This window comes from Brachyhypopomus gauderio, chromosome 13 (genome assembly GCF_052324685.1).
Source record: "Brachyhypopomus gauderio isolate BG-103 chromosome 13, BGAUD_0.2, whole genome shotgun sequence".
Taxonomy (NCBI): Eukaryota; Metazoa; Chordata; class Actinopteri; order Gymnotiformes; family Hypopomidae; genus Brachyhypopomus; species Brachyhypopomus gauderio.
The window spans coordinates 9,879,272-9,899,531 of record NC_135223.1 but is presented as its reverse complement, the minus strand read 5'-3'; the positions used below and the strand labels follow the sequence as shown (position 1 = coordinate 9,899,531).

Here is a 20,260-nt window from a genome sequence, read left to right as displayed (position 1 = left end):
ACCTTGTGTTTGCTCCCTGTTGTATTTTCTGTCCTCCAGCTCTTGGAGGGTATTCTGTCTTCATGCAAAATAATATAAGTAAATACCATACAAAACCTGACAAATTCAATGGATGAAAAAGGTGTCCTATATGCAAATGTAACATCACCATCATCATCATCAATAATAAAGTTTTGACTTGAAAACTGTTTGATTTCAGTTTGTAATAAACTGCTAAGGCGTATTTTACGAATGACCATTTGTTGTTCTTTATAAAAATGAAAAGGTTGAAAATTCTGCTGTGCATAATAATTTGGAACATGCATTTTGAGTGTTTTTTATTTTTTTATTTACTGATGTCATTGGCAATTTGTTCAAAAACCTTTCAATTGTACTCTAATGTTTGATGACTGGAAAATTACAATGACTGCAATTCATATAGGTAATTTTGGAAAATCTGAGAAAATATTACTTGCATATTTATTTGGAACACAGTGTAAAGTGATTTCGTTTCCACTGCTTTCTAATAGTGGTCAATACATATATGAATACTGAATATGATTACAGAAAGACTGAATATACATTTTGCCCCGACACTGGAGTTTTAGTGTTGACGGCACAGGTTCAGTTTACCATCTTGATAAATTCAAATGATTTTTAAGTATATATTTTTCATTCAGTTCACAGAAGTTTCCTTTTGACGGAAAGAGGTTTCCTTTTTGTGTGAGAGGCGTTAACTGTGCAGCTTCTTGGCTAAATAAAAGCCATTGCTCGCCAGCATTACAGCCAAATACCTTCCTGAGGTGATTGAGCTCAGGGAGATGTAAGCTTTATTATCCTTTCATACATCCTTTTTTCTGTAAATCACCGTAGACCATGCTTAACAAACTGCTATACAAATTAGGTTCATTATTTTATTTGTTTAGATACGATTGTCTCTATTTCTCTATGAGATGATGGGGTCCAACTAGAATATTATTGGTAGTTATTATGCTATTTGGGGTGAGGATGCTGCTGTGCAGTACTGTTATTACTGAATTTTGTCTTTTCAACAGTTGTTGGGCTTGAAATCATCCGTTCAATCTGCCAACAATAGTCATGCATATTGCCTTCTACCAAGTCTGTTTCGTAGACGCTTCTGTACAAGAAGTTTCTGTACAATAAAAATGGGAATTGTACCATAATGAATAAGAAGTCTAGCCCTTTAATGTCACGTGTAACCATGTAGGTGTCACAATGAAGCAGTCCGTTTCTTTTTTTTTTTCATTTTATTTGAATAACATTTTTAAATTCCAGCAATATCACCTAAGTAGGTGATTCCCCTGATTTTCTCCAGATCTTGGTAAAAGCTGTTGCCAGTCTGGTACACAACGACTTTCTCCTGATCTTGGGGATGGTCTTGTCAGAGGTGGATGGTGCTACAAAAGAGGAAAGGAAATAGTTGTCAAAGGAAGTAGACGGTGTGAGAGGGATGTTGTGTGTAGTCTTCCATGCTGTTGTCATTATTGTTGTTCATGCCTTATTAGTTGTGCAGCATGAAAGACTACTAAACCATGGAACACAACTAAACCATAGACCCCTCACTTCTTTATGTATAATACTGTCATCAATTCAACTTCACCATAGAAATACTAAAACACGTACCATCTGGAATATGTTTGTCCACCACCTGGTCCTCTGTGTGAAAACGCACTTTTTTTGTCCATTTCTTAACAAAGAGCAGAAAATTTGATAAAAATCATTCAAAATATGATTGACAGTAGCATAAATATATGGTTGAAAATCATTCAGAAAAGCAGAGTCTAAAGCTAATGGTGTGACTGGGAATAAAGACATTTTAAAAACATACCTTGAATCTCAGCTTCAGAAATCTTGGAAATCTGAACCACCGACAGGAAGATTTCTTCTTCTGCAGAGCAGAGCCTGTATGGTCCTGTTCTGACTGAGAGGTGGTGATGCCAGTGAGGTCACAGATCACAGTGTGGGCAATCACAGCTGACAGCTCAAAGCAGCATCGCTGTTGTGACTGCCTCACCTCCAAGTCAGCCTCCCTCACGGATGGGCTTCCAAAAGAGTAGCGCTCAAAGAAAGATGCAGGGTCAGGCTTGGTGCAGGTTTTCAGACCAAGGCATTGTTGGAGAAGCTTTTCTGTAGCTGTCTTCACAAAGCTCCTCACGATGCCTGACTGGAGTGCCTCATTGGAGAGGTCAGTATCTGACAACACTGACCGAGTCCCCCCGCAGCTCATTTGTGCTTTTTCTTGGTCCAGAGCCGCAATCCTTCCCAGCATCAAGTTCCCCACTATAGGGATGAGCTCCTGGGAGGACTGCCTGAGGGAGTCTATGGAGAGTATGCTTTCCAGTGCTTTCCAGGAACACTCAGACTTCTCGTTTTGCTTAAGGGGACCACTGCTGATCAATTTCTCAGCAATTACTTCAAAACTGTCTACAGTTATGAAGTCACTGAGGGCTTCTAAATGAATGTCAGATGAGGTTAACATCGGCCTCATGCATAGAACCTCCAGCCTTTCCTTCAGAGATGTTAAAAAATCCCTTGCTATTAGTTGCCCAGGAATGTGCACTTCAGAGAATGGAAGCACTGACAACATGCATTCAATAATGCTTTTTGCGATGTTTTTCGAGTTCAGCAGTAGGTTGTAGCACTTACTGCCACTGGATTGGGCTGCCATAATTACATCAGCCCTGATGAGGAGGTTTGTCACCAAAGCATCTTTAAGTTTAGCCTGGGTGGACCTCAGGACCTTTTCTGATACCAGCTGCACTTGAGATTTGTACAGTGCTGGGTCAGTGGATGGATGAGCCAACTTTAACAAATCCTCCTCAAAAGAGCTTCTGAGTGCATCGGTAATTCCATTTACAATCGATACTGCTGAAGCAAAGGCATTACTTTTGAGGGAAGCTTCAGAAACTGGAGGTGAGCTCAAATCTGCATTTTTGAAGATTGACACCTGGGATACTTTTGTGAGCTCTGAGGTAACACTCATAATGACATTGCTAACCCTCTTGGAAGCCTCGAGCTGGAAAGTCTCACAGGACATACTGAAGAGCCCATGTGTGTTCACATTATTGAACATGCCCATGTTATGATCTTCATTTGTGCTGCTGAAAATGATACTCTCCAAGATCCTTTCAGAACGGGGTCTCGGCTTGCTGTACTCCAGCAACTGCATAATCCGGTCAATTGAGGATGAGGTTTTGCCACTCAGAGCTGCAGAGCTGATGTGTTTAGACACAGCCTGTAGGAAGTCCCACAGGGGTCTGTCTGAGACATCTCCAGCAACATCATTTGATGTTCCCTCACTGCAGACGCTCAACATGTGCTCAACAGTTGCACCTACTGTTGCCGATGTGACCAAAGGCAGCAACTCATCCAGCTCGTCATGAATGTGTGTGGGGAAACCTCGAATGTCACTTGACCAGCTTGTGATTATGCAGAATTCCAGAAAACCCAGCATTCTGGTCATAACTCCAAGCATCAGATGGTGGGCAACGTACTCAATGTGGCTTACAGACAGTCTAACACTTTCATAGAGGTCAGGAGTGCAATAAATCTCCCGAAGAGATGAGTTCATCTAGAGTAACAACATGTGCAAGAGCAGTAAACAAGATTGTAGTCACTGATCACTCGCCTTGGTCTCACACTGCATATATTGCTAATGGATATATAAACACATCAACTATGGAGGAAAACATGACTAATAATAAAAATAATAGAATAAATGAACTAAAACATTTTTAGCCCTTCACCTGTTTTAGGGAGTCATCCACAATAGCGGACATGACGCTGATGGTCTCTTTCATGTTGAGATAACGTTTTGTCTCAGGTGGCAACATATTCATAATGGCCCTCGTGACCTCTCCGTGGATCAGGCTGAAGATCTTGTCCTTTGAGATGTCAAAGATGACCCCGAGAGGCTCTGGCAGAGATGCTGTGCTGCTTCTTGAGGCCACATCAAACCTGCTGAAATTAAAGTTTCCCAATAAACTATAAAATACATAAAGGAATCACAGGCTTGATGACAGAAATTAAGCCAAAACCGTTAAACTCAGTGCTTGTGGACTGAGTTTAACTGAGTAAATAACTCAGCATATTAATACTCCAAATGAATACTCACCACCAACTTTCAGAATCATGTGTCTTTCCATGCTCCACCTCATGAGGGCTGCTGGAGATGCAGATTCCTGCTGAGGACCTCACCCCTAACAGGCCTGACTCAAAACCTGGAGCAACCACCTCCTTCACAGCTACTTTCACCCATGCTGAGATGTTTTCCAGCACGTCAATGAAATCCTCCATTTTCATCTAGTTAGGTTAAAGCCAAGTGTAAAACGTTAATCAGTATCCAAAAGCTTTTTTTCCCCCCTTTTTCTTTTTTAACCTTAAGCTGATTATTTCTTTAAGAATTAAAATGCCAATGCAAAGAACGTGTACCGTTATGAAGGTCTGACCAGACATGGCCAAAGGCTCATGTTGCTATGGTAACTCCTACCCCGATTTGTACTGTGTTTTGTTCTACCAGTAAACACAGACAGACATACTGACAGACACACAGGCAGATAGGAAGACAGAGAGACAGATTCGTACTCACATTGCATGGCAGTGAATTCCTCAGCTCTTGCCAATGTCTGAAAAAAGAAAAAAAAAAAAAAAAAAAAAAGTGTTACATTGTCACCTAGTTTAATCTTCCAGCACATGTATGTAAAGATTGAGTATGTGATGTGTGGAGAGTGAGTACTTACTCTTCAGTTAGAACAGCTGGATTAGTCCCAGAGGTGGATATGAAGTTCCCACATGGAGAAAAGTCTTTCTTTGCCTGCTTGCTTTTCACGCTGGGGGCAGACACATCACGGCCCTCAGCAGGAAGCTCTTCTGCTGTCTGTAGTAGAGAAAATGAAGAAAAAAAGACTTTTAATGAGTCGTTCCTGATTACGGATTTTGCATTTCTCAAAATCCTCCACAAGGTGACGTTATTAGAATTGTTGTGTATGCGCTAAAAAGGGAGGAAACTAGTGACGCTTTATGAGAGTGTCCCATAGAAAACGGTAGATTTTCTTTTGCAGGCTTGGTCTAGACTCCACTAACACGGAAGGGGGGGGTTGTCTATCGTATTTGGACTGCTCAGACGCCATGGGCAGGTGGGTGGGTGGGTGGGGGGGGCGTACACGATATTTTGAAAGCCAATGTGTTGATTTTGGTTCATGAATAGATTAATTTCTGGCTAACTAACGATCGCGGAATAAAGAAAATTTTGTGCATAAGAATTTTTAGTTTTGTAGTGGGCCAGTAGCAGCCTTATGTTAAGATGTGTGATACCCTAAAGACCAACAAATAACGTAATTCCACGCCACAATTGATTTTCGGAAACTGCGCTGAATACTATGTATTGCTTTCTAATGTGTATTTCTAAATAAAACCATGCGTGTTATACAGCCCTTCTATCTTAAAGTAGGCTACATTATGCGTTAAGCACGTTGTAGAATGCTACACTTTTCTGTGAAGATAATACAGGCTGCGGACATCCACGCAGACAGGATATGGGGAATACGAACATTTTATAATTTTGATTTTATTCTTCAACCCCGCTGGACTCTCAAGGAGAGAATAATAATCGATTTTAATAATGACCTCAGATGGTTAATAACCAATATTAATTGGTTACACATCTTCAATATGATAAGGGGGCGTAAAATAAAGTAACTGGGATGTAACCGGACAGTTAATGTTAATCTGAGTCGCCATTTGTGATCCAAAGCAATTTAGTTCTATTTTTGTGCAATATTCTACATTACAGTCTCACAATCTGAATAATGATATTTGTGAGACCAGCACGGCATTCTAAATCTGTATCACTGACAAGCAACGGCACATACACACACGACATTTTCGTATCTGTGCTTAAACAACCTGCAAAAATTAATCAAACGGATGCCTTTAACATAACGAGCGTAAATTGGACACAAATTAAGTATTATATCGCGATCGATCGATCGCCAGTGGTTGGCGCCAGAGCGAACTAGTAACTCGGTGAATCATAGATATGGATCAGAGGTAAATAAACTAGATTTTTTTTTCGGCGTGAGAAATCGGATGTGTAGCGTGTGAGCGTGTGAAGACAGTCTTCACTAAATGCTCAATGCGTGAGAGTTGGCAACCCTGTATTTATTATGAATGTCTTGAGGTTCTTGGTAGATGTCTGCACTCCCGCGGTAGTCCCGCGGGTCCCCTCAGAATATCTTGCGGCGCGGGACAGAATTTAATTGTTATTGGCGGGAGCGGGAGATTAATTAGTCCAGGCGATGCGGGAGGGACCACATATACATGTAGAAAAATCCCGCAAATTAATAGTCTAGAAAATGATAATAACAACGCAATGATTTCCATGCATAAGGAACAGGACGAAAACAACTAATCATTCAGTAAGTAAGCAATTAACTAATTCAAAATATTGGCTAAGCAACTCATCACGTGAACATGAAATGTGCGTCATTTTGATACCGAAATGGCAGAGACGGTCAACCAGTTTCAGCTGTGGAAAATTCAATTCAAAACAGGCGAATACACCACAATTAAGCCAACTACAGGAAAGTGATGTATGGAAGTCATATTCCATTGTAATTAATGGAGATGGAAATCGTCTACCATTTGCTTGTTGTGATAGATATCAGAAAGTGTTGGTGTACCACCTGACGGCGTGTGTTTGGACTGTAGTAAGAAATGGGACAGCGCGATCCATCGCTATATTGCTGTTTTAATTAATTCATAAGAAAATTTCAAGTACTAAATTTAATCAATTCAATTCATATTAGGATTGAGGGCGGGGGCGACAGAAATGTGTATGTAGCGGGCGGGTGCGGGATTAAAACAAGCGATTTTTTGGCGGGAGCGGGAGGCAATAGAACGCTGATGTTCGTCTAGTGCAGGAGTGGCCAACCTGCGGCTCTTTGCCAGGTTTCATGCGGCTCCCCAGCCGGTCCACACTCTCACCTGCACTAACGGTCTGTGTCGTGGCCCGGTTACCTCATCAGCTCTGAGGGCGACACACTGCTACACCTTCGTGGTGCGAGGTTTGTTTACAAGCCTAGCGAACCTAATACTTTTTAAACCGGCGTAGTGGAAAACACGCATTTGACTGTCTTCACACGCTCAGTTACTAATTCGCCAACTACTGGCGATCCATCGATCGCGATATAATAGTTATTTTTTGTCCATTACACACCCCACCCAGCCAGCTAGCTTGCTCAAAGGAACATTAACTTACCATTCTCAGTTGTTTACTCATGATCACTTGGAATAGTCACTCTTACTCGCACAATGAACCGCTGGTAGTACTTCAACCGCAGTGATGATTAAACCATCTGTGGTTTAAACGCTGTGTGGCGACTTTTATACGGTCTCCTGCATTGTGACGCCATAAGCCGTGTTGTCATAGTGACGCAGTTAGATAATAACTAAAACCATATATGTAATGCTGCAGGCCGGAGCCCCTGTGGGCGTGAGTAAAGGGCGGAGCATGTGTCAATCATTGCAGCCAATCATTGCATTGGAGCATTGCAGCCAATCAGATACTAGACTTTCGTCGTCAATTTTTATTAAGCTAATTATCTAGTTATATAATCTAGTAATATATCTATAATATAACTAGTTAAAGTTCATGCACTGTTTGAACAATATATGTGCATTTAGTGCAGCCAGGTCTAGAAGGTTATAGAACACCGCTACAGGCCAACGACGGGTGCTACCCTTCACCGAATACAGTTGTGCCACCCAGAACTTAATCCCAAATTTATCGGGTTTATTGGCCATGTACTGAGTGAAACGACAGCGAGCTTTAGTTGGGAACAGTTGCTCATCAACAGTTATGTTCTCACCGGGCGTGTAAGAAGCAATACTGTTTTTCACAAATTTATCAAATATCTCCGAGATCATAGCAAATTTATCAGTTGCAAGGCGGGCAGCCCTTGTGCTCTTGTCATCAAAGCGCAGATAGCACATGATATCTCTTTATAGTTCGCGTTGCCTCATGCTATTGTGAATAAAGTGTTCATAACAGCACCGCCCATGCCATCATCTCCGTTTTACATCGCTCGCAAAGGTATGCATTTACATACGTAACATACGCCTTCTTTTGGCAGATCTGTTAAGATGATTGGCTGCAGTAAAAAATGATTGACACATGCTCCGCCCTTTACCCACGCCCACCGGGGCTCCTGCCTGCAGCATTACCCTCACTAAAACTGCTGATTGGCAGAGTCTTCAAGTGCAAATAACATTGGGCTGGCCCATGTTAATCTCAGTAGTTTGGGCCGGGACATGCATCACACCCATTCTGGCCCTGGACATGTGTTATGAAAATCTGTGCTACCCATCGAACGACCTACCTAGGGCTACTGCGCATGCGCATGGTACTTTCACCGTATGGGTAACGTAGCTGTTCGCTATCCGGTGCAAATTTTTAGCGAAATCTTTGGTTGTTATCCAAATCACTTACCGAGGTTCCACTGTATTTAGCTAAATGCATATTCAACTTGTACTTTACCTGCGTTGCCTTCTGTGAAATTCTTACATTTTTTGAAAATTGCTGATAAGCAATCTCATGTTTTTGCATGTCTCCTAAAACATTTTATGGATGTTAGATTTTACATTCACAAATAATATATACAGTATTTGAACATTATAAATAAAAGGAAAATGAAGATTATACGTTAAAATGTTCATTGCTTTATCTATTTTTAGAAGTGAATATATGACATATCCTACCCAGCATCAAACTTGTCCACAGAGCTGCCTGGGGCAAGAAGAAAGTAGCAAAGGAAGGGATGAATGTGTTGGAATAGTACACATTATGAAGGGATGAATGTGTTGGAATAGTACATGTTGTGGACAGGCATAGACTTGGGTTTAGGTCTTGTGTGCGTCTGCGTGTTTGCGTCAGTACCTGAGGACACGATGGTGCATTTATGTTGCCTCGGAAAAAAAAGAAATCAATAAAAATAAAAAGTATGTTGCCTCTGTAAATACGTTAGAATAAGGAATACAAAAAACTGGAAAACAAAACACCCGATTTAACCATGGTATTTGCAGATGCAAAAAGGCTAGAGGAGATGCACCGTAAATTCGCCCGCAAATTAAACCTGATGCACGTTGAATCTACCGGTGCAGTCGAATCGCAGACATGTGTGCCGAATCTCCCCATCCCTAATACAGACACAACTGCTTCTCGGTGGCTTTCATTGTGACTCCGCCTTGTCGGAGGCATCGGGAGTTCACAATTACTTTTGAAAGCCAACCGAGAGCCAAGCCAACGCTCGTCTGCACATTCATTCTGCCTGCCCGAATCTTGTACTACAGGTAGCTCTTCCCTGTAGTGTTTACCAAGTCGGGCAGACACATAGCGCTTGTCAGGGAGCTTGTCGCTAAAGCTAGAAACCGAAAGTATCTGCTTTGTTTTTACAGCGAGAGACTCCCTTGTACCCACAGCGCAAAATTGTCAATTCCAGGTTCATAGATTAAAAGTCCTCACCAGGATTTTGCTCTAGCTTGCTAGATTTTCTAATTAGCAATCCAGGTAAAATTGGTGGAATCAACACAATCCAGGAAGCCTGAGCAAAATCCTGGTGAGGACTTTTAATCTATGAACCTGGAATTGACACCTCTAGTTGAGACGCCTGTTCAGAAATATCCCGCACTCCTCGCTGGAGCGTCGGTAGTTTGCGCCAGCATTAAACGCGAGGTCAGTGATAAGAGCAATGAATAGCTAACCATATGACCATATAACCATATGACATATATATATATATATGACAAAAAACAGCTTTATTGTAATGTGCTATTATGGTAACACACTAGGAGGGTTTGGGATAGCTAACGTTTATATTAAAACTTGTCAGAAAGCTCTCTGAAACGTAAAGTTACATTACTCTCTGGCCACGTCCCAAACTGCAGACTGCTACTACACTGAATGTGTAAAAAATAAAATATAATAAATAAAACAAATAAATAAAATAAATTGTTTGATGTGCTTTCAGTAGTACAGTATGTAATGTTCCAGAGTGTGCTGTTTGGGACACAGCCTTACTGTCTTAACATTAATGTTAGTCTTGTCTAGTCAGGAAACCTTAACATACATTTTTTGTCATTTCAGCATGCCACCAAAGAAAAAAATAAAACCACAGAACACAACACAACGCTCCTGAGTTAAAAAAAAAAGAGTGGAGATAGTGTAAGTATACAACAGAGTCTAGACATAATAATAATAATAATAATAATAATAATAATAATCAAACCTGTTGTTATATTATTTTAAATATTATGCATCACCTTATTAGGAGAATACTGGTACAAAGATACAGTAACAGTGCAGAAGCTGCAGAGATCATTCGTGCTTTGCCTTCAAGGGTACGTGGATTATTTGAGCAAGTGGAAGCTCTGGTCAGGTTGCTTTTAGTAGTCCCTGTTTCATTCTCTGAGGCAGAGAGAAGTTTTAGTGGCCTCCACAGGCTCAAGACGTGGCTCCGCTCTACAATGACTCAAAACAAACTTAACCATGTCGCTATCTGTCATGTCCATCAGAATAAGCTTGATTTGTTGAATAAAAAGACAGTCTGCAAGGAATTTGTAGCTGTGAATGATAAGAGAAGAAAATATTTTGGTTCTCTAGCATAGACCATGGGTTTAAATGCTTAAAGCTCAGCTCCTACAGAGAGCATGCAATCTTTTTTTTGGTTATATCTGAATATAATCCATACATTGCCTGCATAATTTATTTAAAGTTTGTGGACAACAGTATCATGTATTAATGAGTATCTTGTTTAGTTTATATAGTTTATTAATTTGGATTTATCTAATAATAAACATAAGTACAGAAAATGTTGTATTTTGTTTTATTTATTTGCAATTTACCGTAATTCCACAAATGTTCTATGTCACTATACATACAGTGATTAAATACCTTATCTACAGTGGAATCAGTTTATATTAATATTTTAGAGGATAGGGTGGGCTTTGATTTGATAGCAAATGTGTCCCCCCAATTAAAACAACCAGCTACTACAACAAAGACAATTAAGTAAAAAAACACACTATATCATCTAATATAGGCTGATCCAGTCCAGCATGTTATAATACCTAGAAACTTGTGACGCTGTAGGCGTCAGGGAGTGATAGGGTGGACACAAATGCTGAGAAGAGTGAGATTTATTAAAGAGAAGCTCAAAATCAGTGTCGCACAAACAGGCTTGGGTCAAACCTGAAAGTGAGTTCGACTTAGAAACATGACTAACATGCAAAGACATATTCAGAGAAAGAACAAAACAACTTCCAAAACACTTTTCCAAACACAGCAGTACATCAAACAATGAAACAGGGTATAAATACACCAGACACGAAACACCTGATGACAATAATGAAGGGGACGGGTTAAAAAACATGAGGAGGAACTATGAATGACAGACACAGAAAAACACTGACACATGGCTACATTGGGCTTGTACATTGGGCTTTGTATGACAAGAAGCAGAAAGTATGGATGAAAAACACAGAAAAGTCAGTTTAATTATGTGTGTTGGGAGCTAAATCTGGTAAAACCAGTATCACCGCTACCAACATGGTAAGGATTCAATTGAGAAATATCCAGTTTGCTTATGTAATCAAGGCAGGTTAGAAGTAGGTAATATGTTCTTATGGTGTGAAATGAACTGTCCTTGTCAACACGTTCTCCTGAGGTAGCAAGACCATCCCTGAGATGATGTCAGCAAGTCATTTTGTGGCAGGGCTGAAATATAGCTTTTGTAATTAAGTTAATTTTCATGGCAAGGCATGACTATGCATTTGTAATGACACTGCAAATCATCTTATCATTCTTGCTCCCTGTTGTATTTTCTGTCCTCCAGCTCTTGGAGGGTATTCTGTCTTCATGCAAAATAATATAAGTAAATACCATACAAAACCTGACAAATTCAATGGATGAAAAAGGGGTCCTATATGCAAATGTAACATCACCATCATCATCATCAATAATAAAGTTTTGACTTGAAAACTGTTTGATTTCAGTTTGTAATAAACTGCTAAGTCGTATTTCACAAATGACCATTTGTTGTTCTTTATAAAAATGAAAAGGTTGAAAATTCTGCTGTGCATAATAATTTGGAACATGCATTTTGAGTGTTTTTTATTTTTTTATTTACTGATGTCATTGGCAATTTGTTCAAAAACCTTTCAATTGTACTCTAATGGTTGATGACTGGAAAATTACAATGACTGCAATTCATATAGGTAATTTTGGAAAATCTGAGAAAATATTACTTGCATATTTATTTGGAACACAGTGTAAAGTGATTTCGTTTCCACTGCTTACTAATAGTGGTCAATACATATATGAATACTGAATATGATTACAGAAAGACTGAATATACATTTTGCCCCGACACTGGAGTTTTAGTGTTGACGGCACAGGTTCAGTTTACCATCTTGATAAATTCAAATGATTTTTAAGTATATATTTTTCATTCAGTTCACAGAAGTTTCCTTTTGACGGAAAGAGGTTTCCTTTTTGTGTGAGAGGCGTTAACTGTGCAGCTTCTTGGCTAAATAAAAGCCATTGCTCGCCAGCATTACAGCCAAATACCTTCCTGAGGTGATTGAGCTCAGGTAGATGAGCTTTATTATCCTTTCATACATACTTTTTTCTGTAAATCACCATAGACCTTGCTTAACAAACTGCTATACAAATTAGGTTCATTATTTTATTTGTTTAGATACGATTGTCTCTATTTCTCTATGAGATGATGGGGTCCAACTAGAATATTATTGGTAGTTATTATGCTATTTGGGGTGAGGATGCTGCTGTGCAGTACTGTTATTACTGAATTTTGTCTTTTCAACAGTTGTTGGGCTTGAAATCATCCGTTCAATCTGCCAACAATAGTCATGCATATTGCCTTCTACCAAGTCTGTTTCGTAGAAGCTTCTGTACAAGAAGTTTCTGTACAATAAAAATGGGAATTGTACCATAATGAATAAGAAGTCTAGCCCTTTAATGTCACGTGTAACCATGTAGGTGTCACAAATAAGCAGTCCGTTTCTTTTTTTTTTTCATTTTATTTGAATAACATTTTTAAATTCCAGCAATATCACCTAAGTAGGTGATTCCCCTGATTTTCTGCAGATCTTGGTAAAAGCTGTTGCCAGTCTGGTACGCAACGACTTTCTCCTGATCTTAGGGATGGTCTTGTCAGAGGTGGATGGTGCTACAAAAGAGGAAAGGAAATAGTTGTCAAAGGAAGTAGACGGTGTGAGAGGGATGTTGTGTGTAGTCTTCCATGCTGTTGTCATTATTGTTCATGCCTTATTAGTTGTGCAGCATGAAAGACTACTAAACCATGGAACACAACTAAACCATGGACCCCTCACTTCTTTATGTATAATACTGTCATCAATTCAACTTCACCATAGAAATACTAAAACACGTACCATCTGGAATATGTTTGTCCACCACCTGGTCCTCTGTGTGAAAACGCACTTTTTTTGTCCATTTCTTAACAAAGAGCAGAAAATTTGATAAAAATCATTCAAAATATGATTGACAGTAGCATAAATATATGGTTGAAAATCATTCAGAAAAGCAGAGTCTAAAGCTAATGGTGTGACTGGGAATAAAGACATTTTAAAAACATACCTTGAATCTCAGCTTCAGAAATCTTGGAAATCTGAACCACCGACAGGAAGATTTCTTCTTCTGCAGAGCAGAGCCTGTATGGTCCTGTTCTGACTGAGAGGTGGTGATGCCAGTGAGGTCACTGATCACAGTGTGGGCAATCACAGCTGACAGCTCAAAGCAGCATCGCTGTTGTGACTGCCTCACCTCCAAGTCAGCCTCCCTCACGGATGGGCTTCCAAAACAGTAGTGCTCAAAGAAAGATGCAGTGTCAGGCTTGGTGCAGGTTTTCAGACCAAGGCATTGTTGGAGAAGCTTTTCTGTAGCTGTCTTCACAAAGCTCCTCACGATGCCTGACTGGAGTGCCTCATTGGAGAGGTCAGTATCTGACAACACTGACCGAGTCCCCCCGCAGCTCATTTGTGCTTTTTCTTGGTCCAGAGCCACAATCCTTCCCAGCATCAAGTTCCCCACTATAGGGATGAGCTCCTGGGAGGACTGCCTGAGGGAGTCTATGGAGAGTATGCTTTCCAATGCTTTCCAGGAACACTCAGACTTCTCGTTTTGCTTAAGGGGACCACTGCTGATCAATTTCTCAGCAATTACTTCAAAACTGTCTACAGTTATGAAGTCACTGAGGGCTTCTAAATGAATGTCAGATGAGGTTAACATCGGCCTCATGCATAGAACCTCCAGCCTTTCCTTCAGAGATGTTAAAAAATCCCTTGCTATTAGTTGCCCAGGAATGTGCACTTCAGAGAATGGAAGCACTGACAACATGCATTCAATAATGCTCTTTGCGATGTTTTTCGAGTTCAGCAGTAGGTTGTAGCACTTACTGCCACTGGATTGGGCTGCCATAATTACATCAGCCCTGATGAGGAGGTTTGTCACCAAAGCATCTTTAAGTTTAGCCTGGGTGGACCTCAGGACCTTTTCTGATACCAGCTGCACTTGAGATTTGTACAGTGCTGGGTCAGTGGATGGATGAGCCAACTTTAACAAATCCTCCTCAAAAGAGCTTCTGAGTGCATCGGTAATTCCATTTACAATCGATACTGCTGAAGCAAAGGCATTACTTTTGAGGGAAGCTTCAGAAACTGGAGGTGAGCTCAAATCTGCATTTTTGAAGATTGACACCTGGGATACTTTTGTGAGCTCTGAGGTAACACTCATAATGACATTGCTAACCCTCTTGGAAGCCTCGAGCTGGAAAGTCTCACAGGACATACTGAAGAGCCCATGTGTGTTCACATTATTGAACATGCCCATGTTATGATCTTCATTTGTGCTGCTGAAAATGATACTCTCCAAGATCCTTTCAGAACGGGGTCTCGGCTTGCTGTACTCCAGCAACTGCATAATCCGGTCAATTGAGGATGAGGTTTTGCCACTCAGAGCTGCAGAGCTGATGTGTTTAGACACAGCCTGTAGGAAGTCCCACAGGGGTCTGTCTGAGACATCTCCAGCAACATCATTTGATGTTCCCTCACTGCAGACGCTCAACATGTGCTCAACAGTTGCACCTACTGTTGCCGATGTGACCAAAGGCAGCAACTCATCCAGCTCGTCATGAATGTGTGTGGGGAAACCTCGAATGTCACTTGACCAGCTTGTGATTATGCAGAATTCCAGAAAACCCAGCATTCTGGTCATAACTCCAAGCATCAGATGGTGGGCAACGTACTCAATGTGGCTTACAGACAGTCTAACACTTTCATAGAGGTCAGGAGTGCAATAAATCTCCCGAAGAGATGAGTTCATCTAGAGTAACAACATGTGCAAGAGCAGTAAACAAGATTGTAGTCACTGATCACTCGCCTTGGTCTCACACTGCATATATTGCTAATGGATATATAAACACATCAACTATGGAGGAAAACATGACTAATAATAAAAATAATAGAATAAATGAACTAAAACATTTTTAGCCCTTCACCTGTTTTAGGGAGTCATCCACAATAGCGGACATGACGCTGATGGTCTCTTTCATGTTGAGATAACGTTTTGTCTCAGGTGGCAACATATTCATAATGGCCCTCGTGACCTCTCCGTGGATCAGGCTGAAGATCTTGTCCTTTGAGATGTCAAAGATGACCCCGAGAGGCTCTGGCAGAGATGATGTGCTGCTTCTTGAGGCCACATCAAACCTGCTGAAATTAAAGTTTCCCAATAAACTATAAAATACATAAAGGAATCACAGGCTTGATGACAGAAATTAAGCCAAAACCGTTAAACTCAGTGCTTGTGGACTGAGTTTAACTGAGTAAATAACTCAGCATATTAATACTCCAAATGAATACTCACCACCAACTTTCAGAATCATGTGTCTTTCCATGCTCCACCTCATGAGGGCTGCTGGAGATGCAGATTCCTGCTGAGGACCTCACCCCTAACAGGCCTGACTCAAAACCTGGAGCAACCACCTCCTTCACAGCTACTTTCACCCATGCTGAGATGTTTTCCAGCACGTCAATGAAATCCTCCATTTTCATCTAGTTAGGTTAAAGCCAAGTGTAAAACGTTAATCAGTATCCAAAAGCTTTTTTTTTTCATTTTTCTTTTTTAACCTTAAGCTGATTATTTCTTTAAGAATTAAAATGCCAATGCAAAGAACGTGTACCGTTATGAAGGTCTGACCAGACATGGCCAAAGGCTCATGTTGCTATGGTAACTCCTACCCCGATTTGTACTGTGTTTTGTTCTACCAGTAAACACAGACAGACATACTGACAGACAGACAGGCAGATAGGAAGACAGAGACAGATTAGTACTCACATTGCATGGCAGTGAATTCCTCAGCTCTTGCCAATGTCTGAAAAAAAAAAAAAAAAAAAAGTGTTACATTGTCACCTAGTTTAATCTTCCAGCACATGTATGTAAAGATTGAGTATGTGATGTGTGGAGAGTGAGTACTTACTCTTCAGTTAGAACAGCTGGATTAGTCCCAGAGGTGGATACGAAGTTCCCACATGGAGAAAAGTCTTTCTTTGCCTGCTTGCTTTTCACGCTGGGGGCAGACACATCACGGCCCTCAGCAGGAAGCTCTTCTGCTGTCTGTAGTAGAGAAAATGAAGAAAAAAAGACTTTTAATGAGTCGTTCCTGATTACCAATTTAGCATTTCTCAAAATCCTCCACAAGGTGACGTTATTAGAATTGTTGTGTATGCGCTAAAAAGGGAGGAAACTAGTGACGCTTTATGAGAGTGTCCCATAGAAAACGGTAGATTTTCTTTTGCAGGCTTGGTCTAGACTCCACTAACACGGAAGGGGGGGTTGTCTATCGTATTTGGACTGCTCAGACGCCATGGGCAGGTGGGGGGTGGGGGGTGGGGGCGTACACGATATTTTGAAAGCCAATGTGTTGATTTTGGTTCATGAATAGATTAATTTCTGGCTAACTAACGATCGCGGAATAAAGAAAATTTTGTGCATAAGAATTTTTAGTTTTGTAGTGGGCCAGTAGCAGCCTTATGTTAAGATGTGTGATACCCTAAAGACCAACAAATAACGTAATTCCACGCCACAATTGATTTTCGGAAACTGCGCTGAATACTATGTATTGCTTTCTAATGTGTATTTCTAAATAAAACCATGCGTGTTATACAGCCCTTCTATCTTAAAGTAGGCTACATTATGCGTTAAGCACGTTGTAGAATGCTACACTTTTCTGTGAAGATAATACAGGCTGCGCACATCCACGCAGACAGGATATGGGGAATACGAACATTTTATAATTTTGATTTTATTCTTCAACCCCGCTGGACTCTCAAGGAGAGAATATTAATCGATTTTAATAATGACCTCAGATGGTTAATAACCAATATTAATTGGTTACACATCTTCAATATGATAAGGGGCCGTAAAATAAAGTAACTGGGATGTAACCGGACAGTTAATGTTAATCTGAGTCGCCATTTGTGATCCAAAGCAATTTAGTTCTATTTTTGTGCAATATTCTACATTACAGTCTCACAATCTGAATAATGATATTTGTGAGACCAGCACGGCATTCTAAATCTGTATCACTGACAAGCAACGGCACATACACACACACGACATTTTCGTATCTGTGCTTAAACAACCTGCAAAAATTAATCAAATGGATGCCTTTAACATAACGAGCGTAAATTGGACACAAATTAAGTATTATATCGCGATCGATCGATCGCCAGTGGTTGGCGCCAGAGCGAACTAGTAACTCGGTGAATCATAGATATGGATCAGAGGTAAATAAACTAGATTTTTTTTCGGCGTGAGAAATCGGATGTGTAGCGTGTGAAGACAGTCTTCACTAAATGCGTGTCTTCACTACCGCGGGAGTGCAGACCTCTACCAAGAACTTCAAGACATTCATAATAAATACAGGGTTGCCAACTCTCATGCTCAATGCGTGAGAGTTGGCAACCCCGTATTTATTATGAATATCTTGAGGTTCTTGGTAGATGTCTGCACTCCCGCGGTAGTCCCGCGGGTCCCCTCAGAATATCTTGCGGCGCGGGACAGAATTTAATTGTTATTGGCGGGAGCGGGAGATTAATTAGTCCAGGCGATGCGGGAGGGACCACATATACATGTAGAAAAATCCCGCAAATTAATAAATAGTCTAGAAAATTATAATAATAACAACGCAATGATTTCCATGCATAAGGAACAGGACGAAAACAACTAATCATTCAGTAAGTAAGCAATTAACTAATTCAAAATATTGGCTAAGCAACTGATCACGTGAACATGAAATGTGCGTCATTTTGATACCGAAATGGCAGAGACGGTCAACCAGTTTCAGCTGTGGAAAATTCAATTCAAAACAGGCGAATACACCACAATTAAGCCAACTACAGGAAAGTGATGTATGGAAGTCATATTCCATTGTAATTAATGGAGATGGAAATCGTCTACCATTTGCTTGTTGTGATAGATATCAGAAAGTGTTGGTGTACGTCACCTGACGGCGTGTGTTTGGACTGTAGTAAGAAATGGGACAGCGCGATCCATCGCTATATTGCTGTTTTAATTAATACATAAGAAAATTTCAAGTACTAAATTTAATTAATTCAATTCATATTAGGATTGAGGGCGGGGGCGACAGAAATGTGTATGTAGCGGGCGGGTGCGGGATTAAAACAAGCGATTTTTTTGGCGGGAGCGGGAGGCAATAGAACACTGATGATCTACGGCAGTCGCCTTCGTCTAGTGCAGGAGTGGCCAACCTGCGGCTCTTTGCCTGGTTTCATGCGGCTCCCCAGCCGGTCCGCACTCTCACCTGCACTAACGGTCTGTGTCGTGGCCTGGTTACCTCATCAGCTCTGAGGGCGACACACTGCTACACCTTCGTGGTGCGAGGTTTGTTTACAAGCCTAGCGAGCCGCTAATATTTTTAAAACCGGCGTAGTGGAAAACACGCATTTGACTGTCTTCACACGCTCAGTTACTAATTCGCCAACTACTGGCGATCCATCGATAGCGATATATAATAGTTATTTTTTGTCCATTACACACCCACCCACCCACCCACCCACCCAGCCCAACCCAACCCAACCCAACCCAACCCAACCCAACCCAGCTCAGCTCAAAGGAACATTAACTTACCATTCTCAGTTGTTTACTCATGATCACTTGGAGTCACTCTTTTACTCGCACAATGAACCGCTGGTAGTACTTCAACCGCAGTGATGATTAAACCATCTGTGGTTTAAACGCTGTGTGGCGACTTTTATACGGTCTCCTGCATTGTGACGTCATAAGCCGTGTTGTCATAGTGACGCAGTTAGATAATAACTAAAACCATATATGTAATGCTGCAGGCCGGAACCCCGGTGGGCGTGAGTAAAGGGCGGAGCATGTGTCAATCATTTTCGATTGCAGCCAATCACATACTAGACTTTCATTGTCAATCAATTTTTATTAAGCTAATTATCAGCCAGAGTTAGTTGTCAATCATTTTTTACTGTATTAATTTCTTTGAGATATTGACTTGATAAGTAGGTTACCATTCGCGCTTGTAGGCGCTTTGGCGTTTTTAGTGTTAAATCTAACAGTGTTAAAATTACTCTTTGGAAGTGAAAATTAACTCGGAAATGTTTAACTCTGAAAATTTAACACTCCAGTTTTTGCTGTGTAGGAGAGGACGTAAACGCCATTGGCTGCAGTAAAAAAATGTCTAAAGTCATGGCTCTTCTAATGTTTTTATTCAGCTACTTTTGTTTAAGAGCGGCATATACTTCTGTTTAAAGAACTTCACCGTGCAGTTTCCGCCTTCTTTTGGCAGCATTACCCTTCTCACTAAAACTGATTGGCCGAGTCTTCAGGTGCAAATAACATTGGGCTGGCCCATGTTAATCTCAGTAGTTTGGGCCGGGACATGCATCACACCCATTCTGGCCCTGGACATGTGTTATGAAAATCTGTGCTACCCATCGAACGACCTACCTAGGGCTACTGCGCATGCGCATGGTACTTTCACCGTATGGGTAACATAGCTGTTCGCTATCCGGTGCAAATTTTTAGCGAAATCTTTGGTTGTTATCCAAATTGTTCGCTATCGGAGGCGTTCACTTACCGAGGTTCCACTGTATTTAGCTAAATGCATATTCAACTTGTACTTTA

The 20,260-nt window shown here is 40.8% G+C and overlaps 2 protein-coding genes across 7 annotated transcripts; both read right to left on the bottom strand.

The window, feature by feature from the left end:
• Positions 1–1,272: 1,272 nt before the first annotated feature.
• LOC143474422 (uncharacterized) lies at positions 1,273–7,383 on the bottom strand. Of its 5 annotated transcripts, XM_076971889.1 has the most exons (9): positions 7,259–7,368; positions 4,740–4,876; positions 4,589–4,625; positions 4,115–4,302; positions 3,747–3,984; positions 2,015–3,571; positions 1,829–1,921; positions 1,624–1,687; positions 1,273–1,397 (listed from the first exon to the last, which is right to left on the bottom strand). In XM_076971889.1, exons 1-9 carry the CDS (start codon positions 7,277–7,279, stop codon positions 1,285–1,287), a joined length of 2,448 nt encoding a protein of 815 aa, XP_076828004.1. In that variant the 5' UTR covers positions 7,280–7,368; the 3' UTR covers positions 1,273–1,284. The 5 variants fall into 5 exon arrangements, with proteins under 5 accessions (XP_076828004.1, XP_076828005.1, XP_076828001.1 ...); XM_076971890.1 differs by having other exon boundaries at positions 1,829–2,164; positions 7,259–7,383; XM_076971886.1 differs by having other exon boundaries at positions 1,829–3,571.
• A 5,658-nt stretch (positions 7,384–13,041) lies between these two features.
• LOC143473617 (uncharacterized) lies at positions 13,042–19,385 on the bottom strand. 2 transcript variants are annotated; one of them, XM_076970680.1, is made up of 8 exons: positions 19,244–19,385; positions 16,572–16,708; positions 16,430–16,466; positions 15,959–16,146; positions 15,591–15,804; positions 13,673–15,415; positions 13,468–13,531; positions 13,042–13,244 (listed from the first exon to the last, which is right to left on the bottom strand). In XM_076970680.1, exons 1-8 carry the CDS (start codon positions 19,262–19,264, stop codon positions 13,132–13,134), a joined length of 2,517 nt encoding a protein of 838 aa, XP_076826795.1. In that variant the 5' UTR covers positions 19,265–19,385; the 3' UTR covers positions 13,042–13,131. The 2 variants fall into 2 exon arrangements, with proteins under 2 accessions (XP_076826795.1, XP_076826796.1); XM_076970681.1 differs by having other exon boundaries at positions 13,673–14,008.
• Positions 19,386–20,260: the final 875 nt, after the last annotated feature.

Bases quoted from the DNA above. Each gene is read 5' to 3' on its own strand.
- LOC143473617 (XM_076970680.1), bottom strand. From the start codon at position 19,264: ATGAGTAAACAACTGAGAATG. The intron at 16,147-16,429 runs GTGAGTACTAAT...TAACCTAACTAG, and splicing joins GGAATTCACTGCCATGCAAT to ATGAAAATGGAGGATTTCAT. The intron at 15,805-15,958 runs GTGAGTATTCAT...CTTTAATTTCAG, and splicing joins CATGATTCTGAAAGTTGGTG to CAGGTTTGATGTGGCCTCAA.
- LOC143474422 (XM_076971886.1), bottom strand. From the start codon at position 7,279: ATGAGTAAACAACTGAGAATG. The intron at 3,985-4,114 runs GTGAGTATTCAT...TGTATTTTATAG, and splicing joins CATGATTCTGAAAGTTGGTG to TTTATTGGGAAACTTTAATT. The intron at 3,572-3,746 runs GTGAAGGGCTAA...TTGTTACTCTAG, and splicing joins TGGATGACTCCCTAAAACAG to ATGAACTCATCTCTTCGGGA.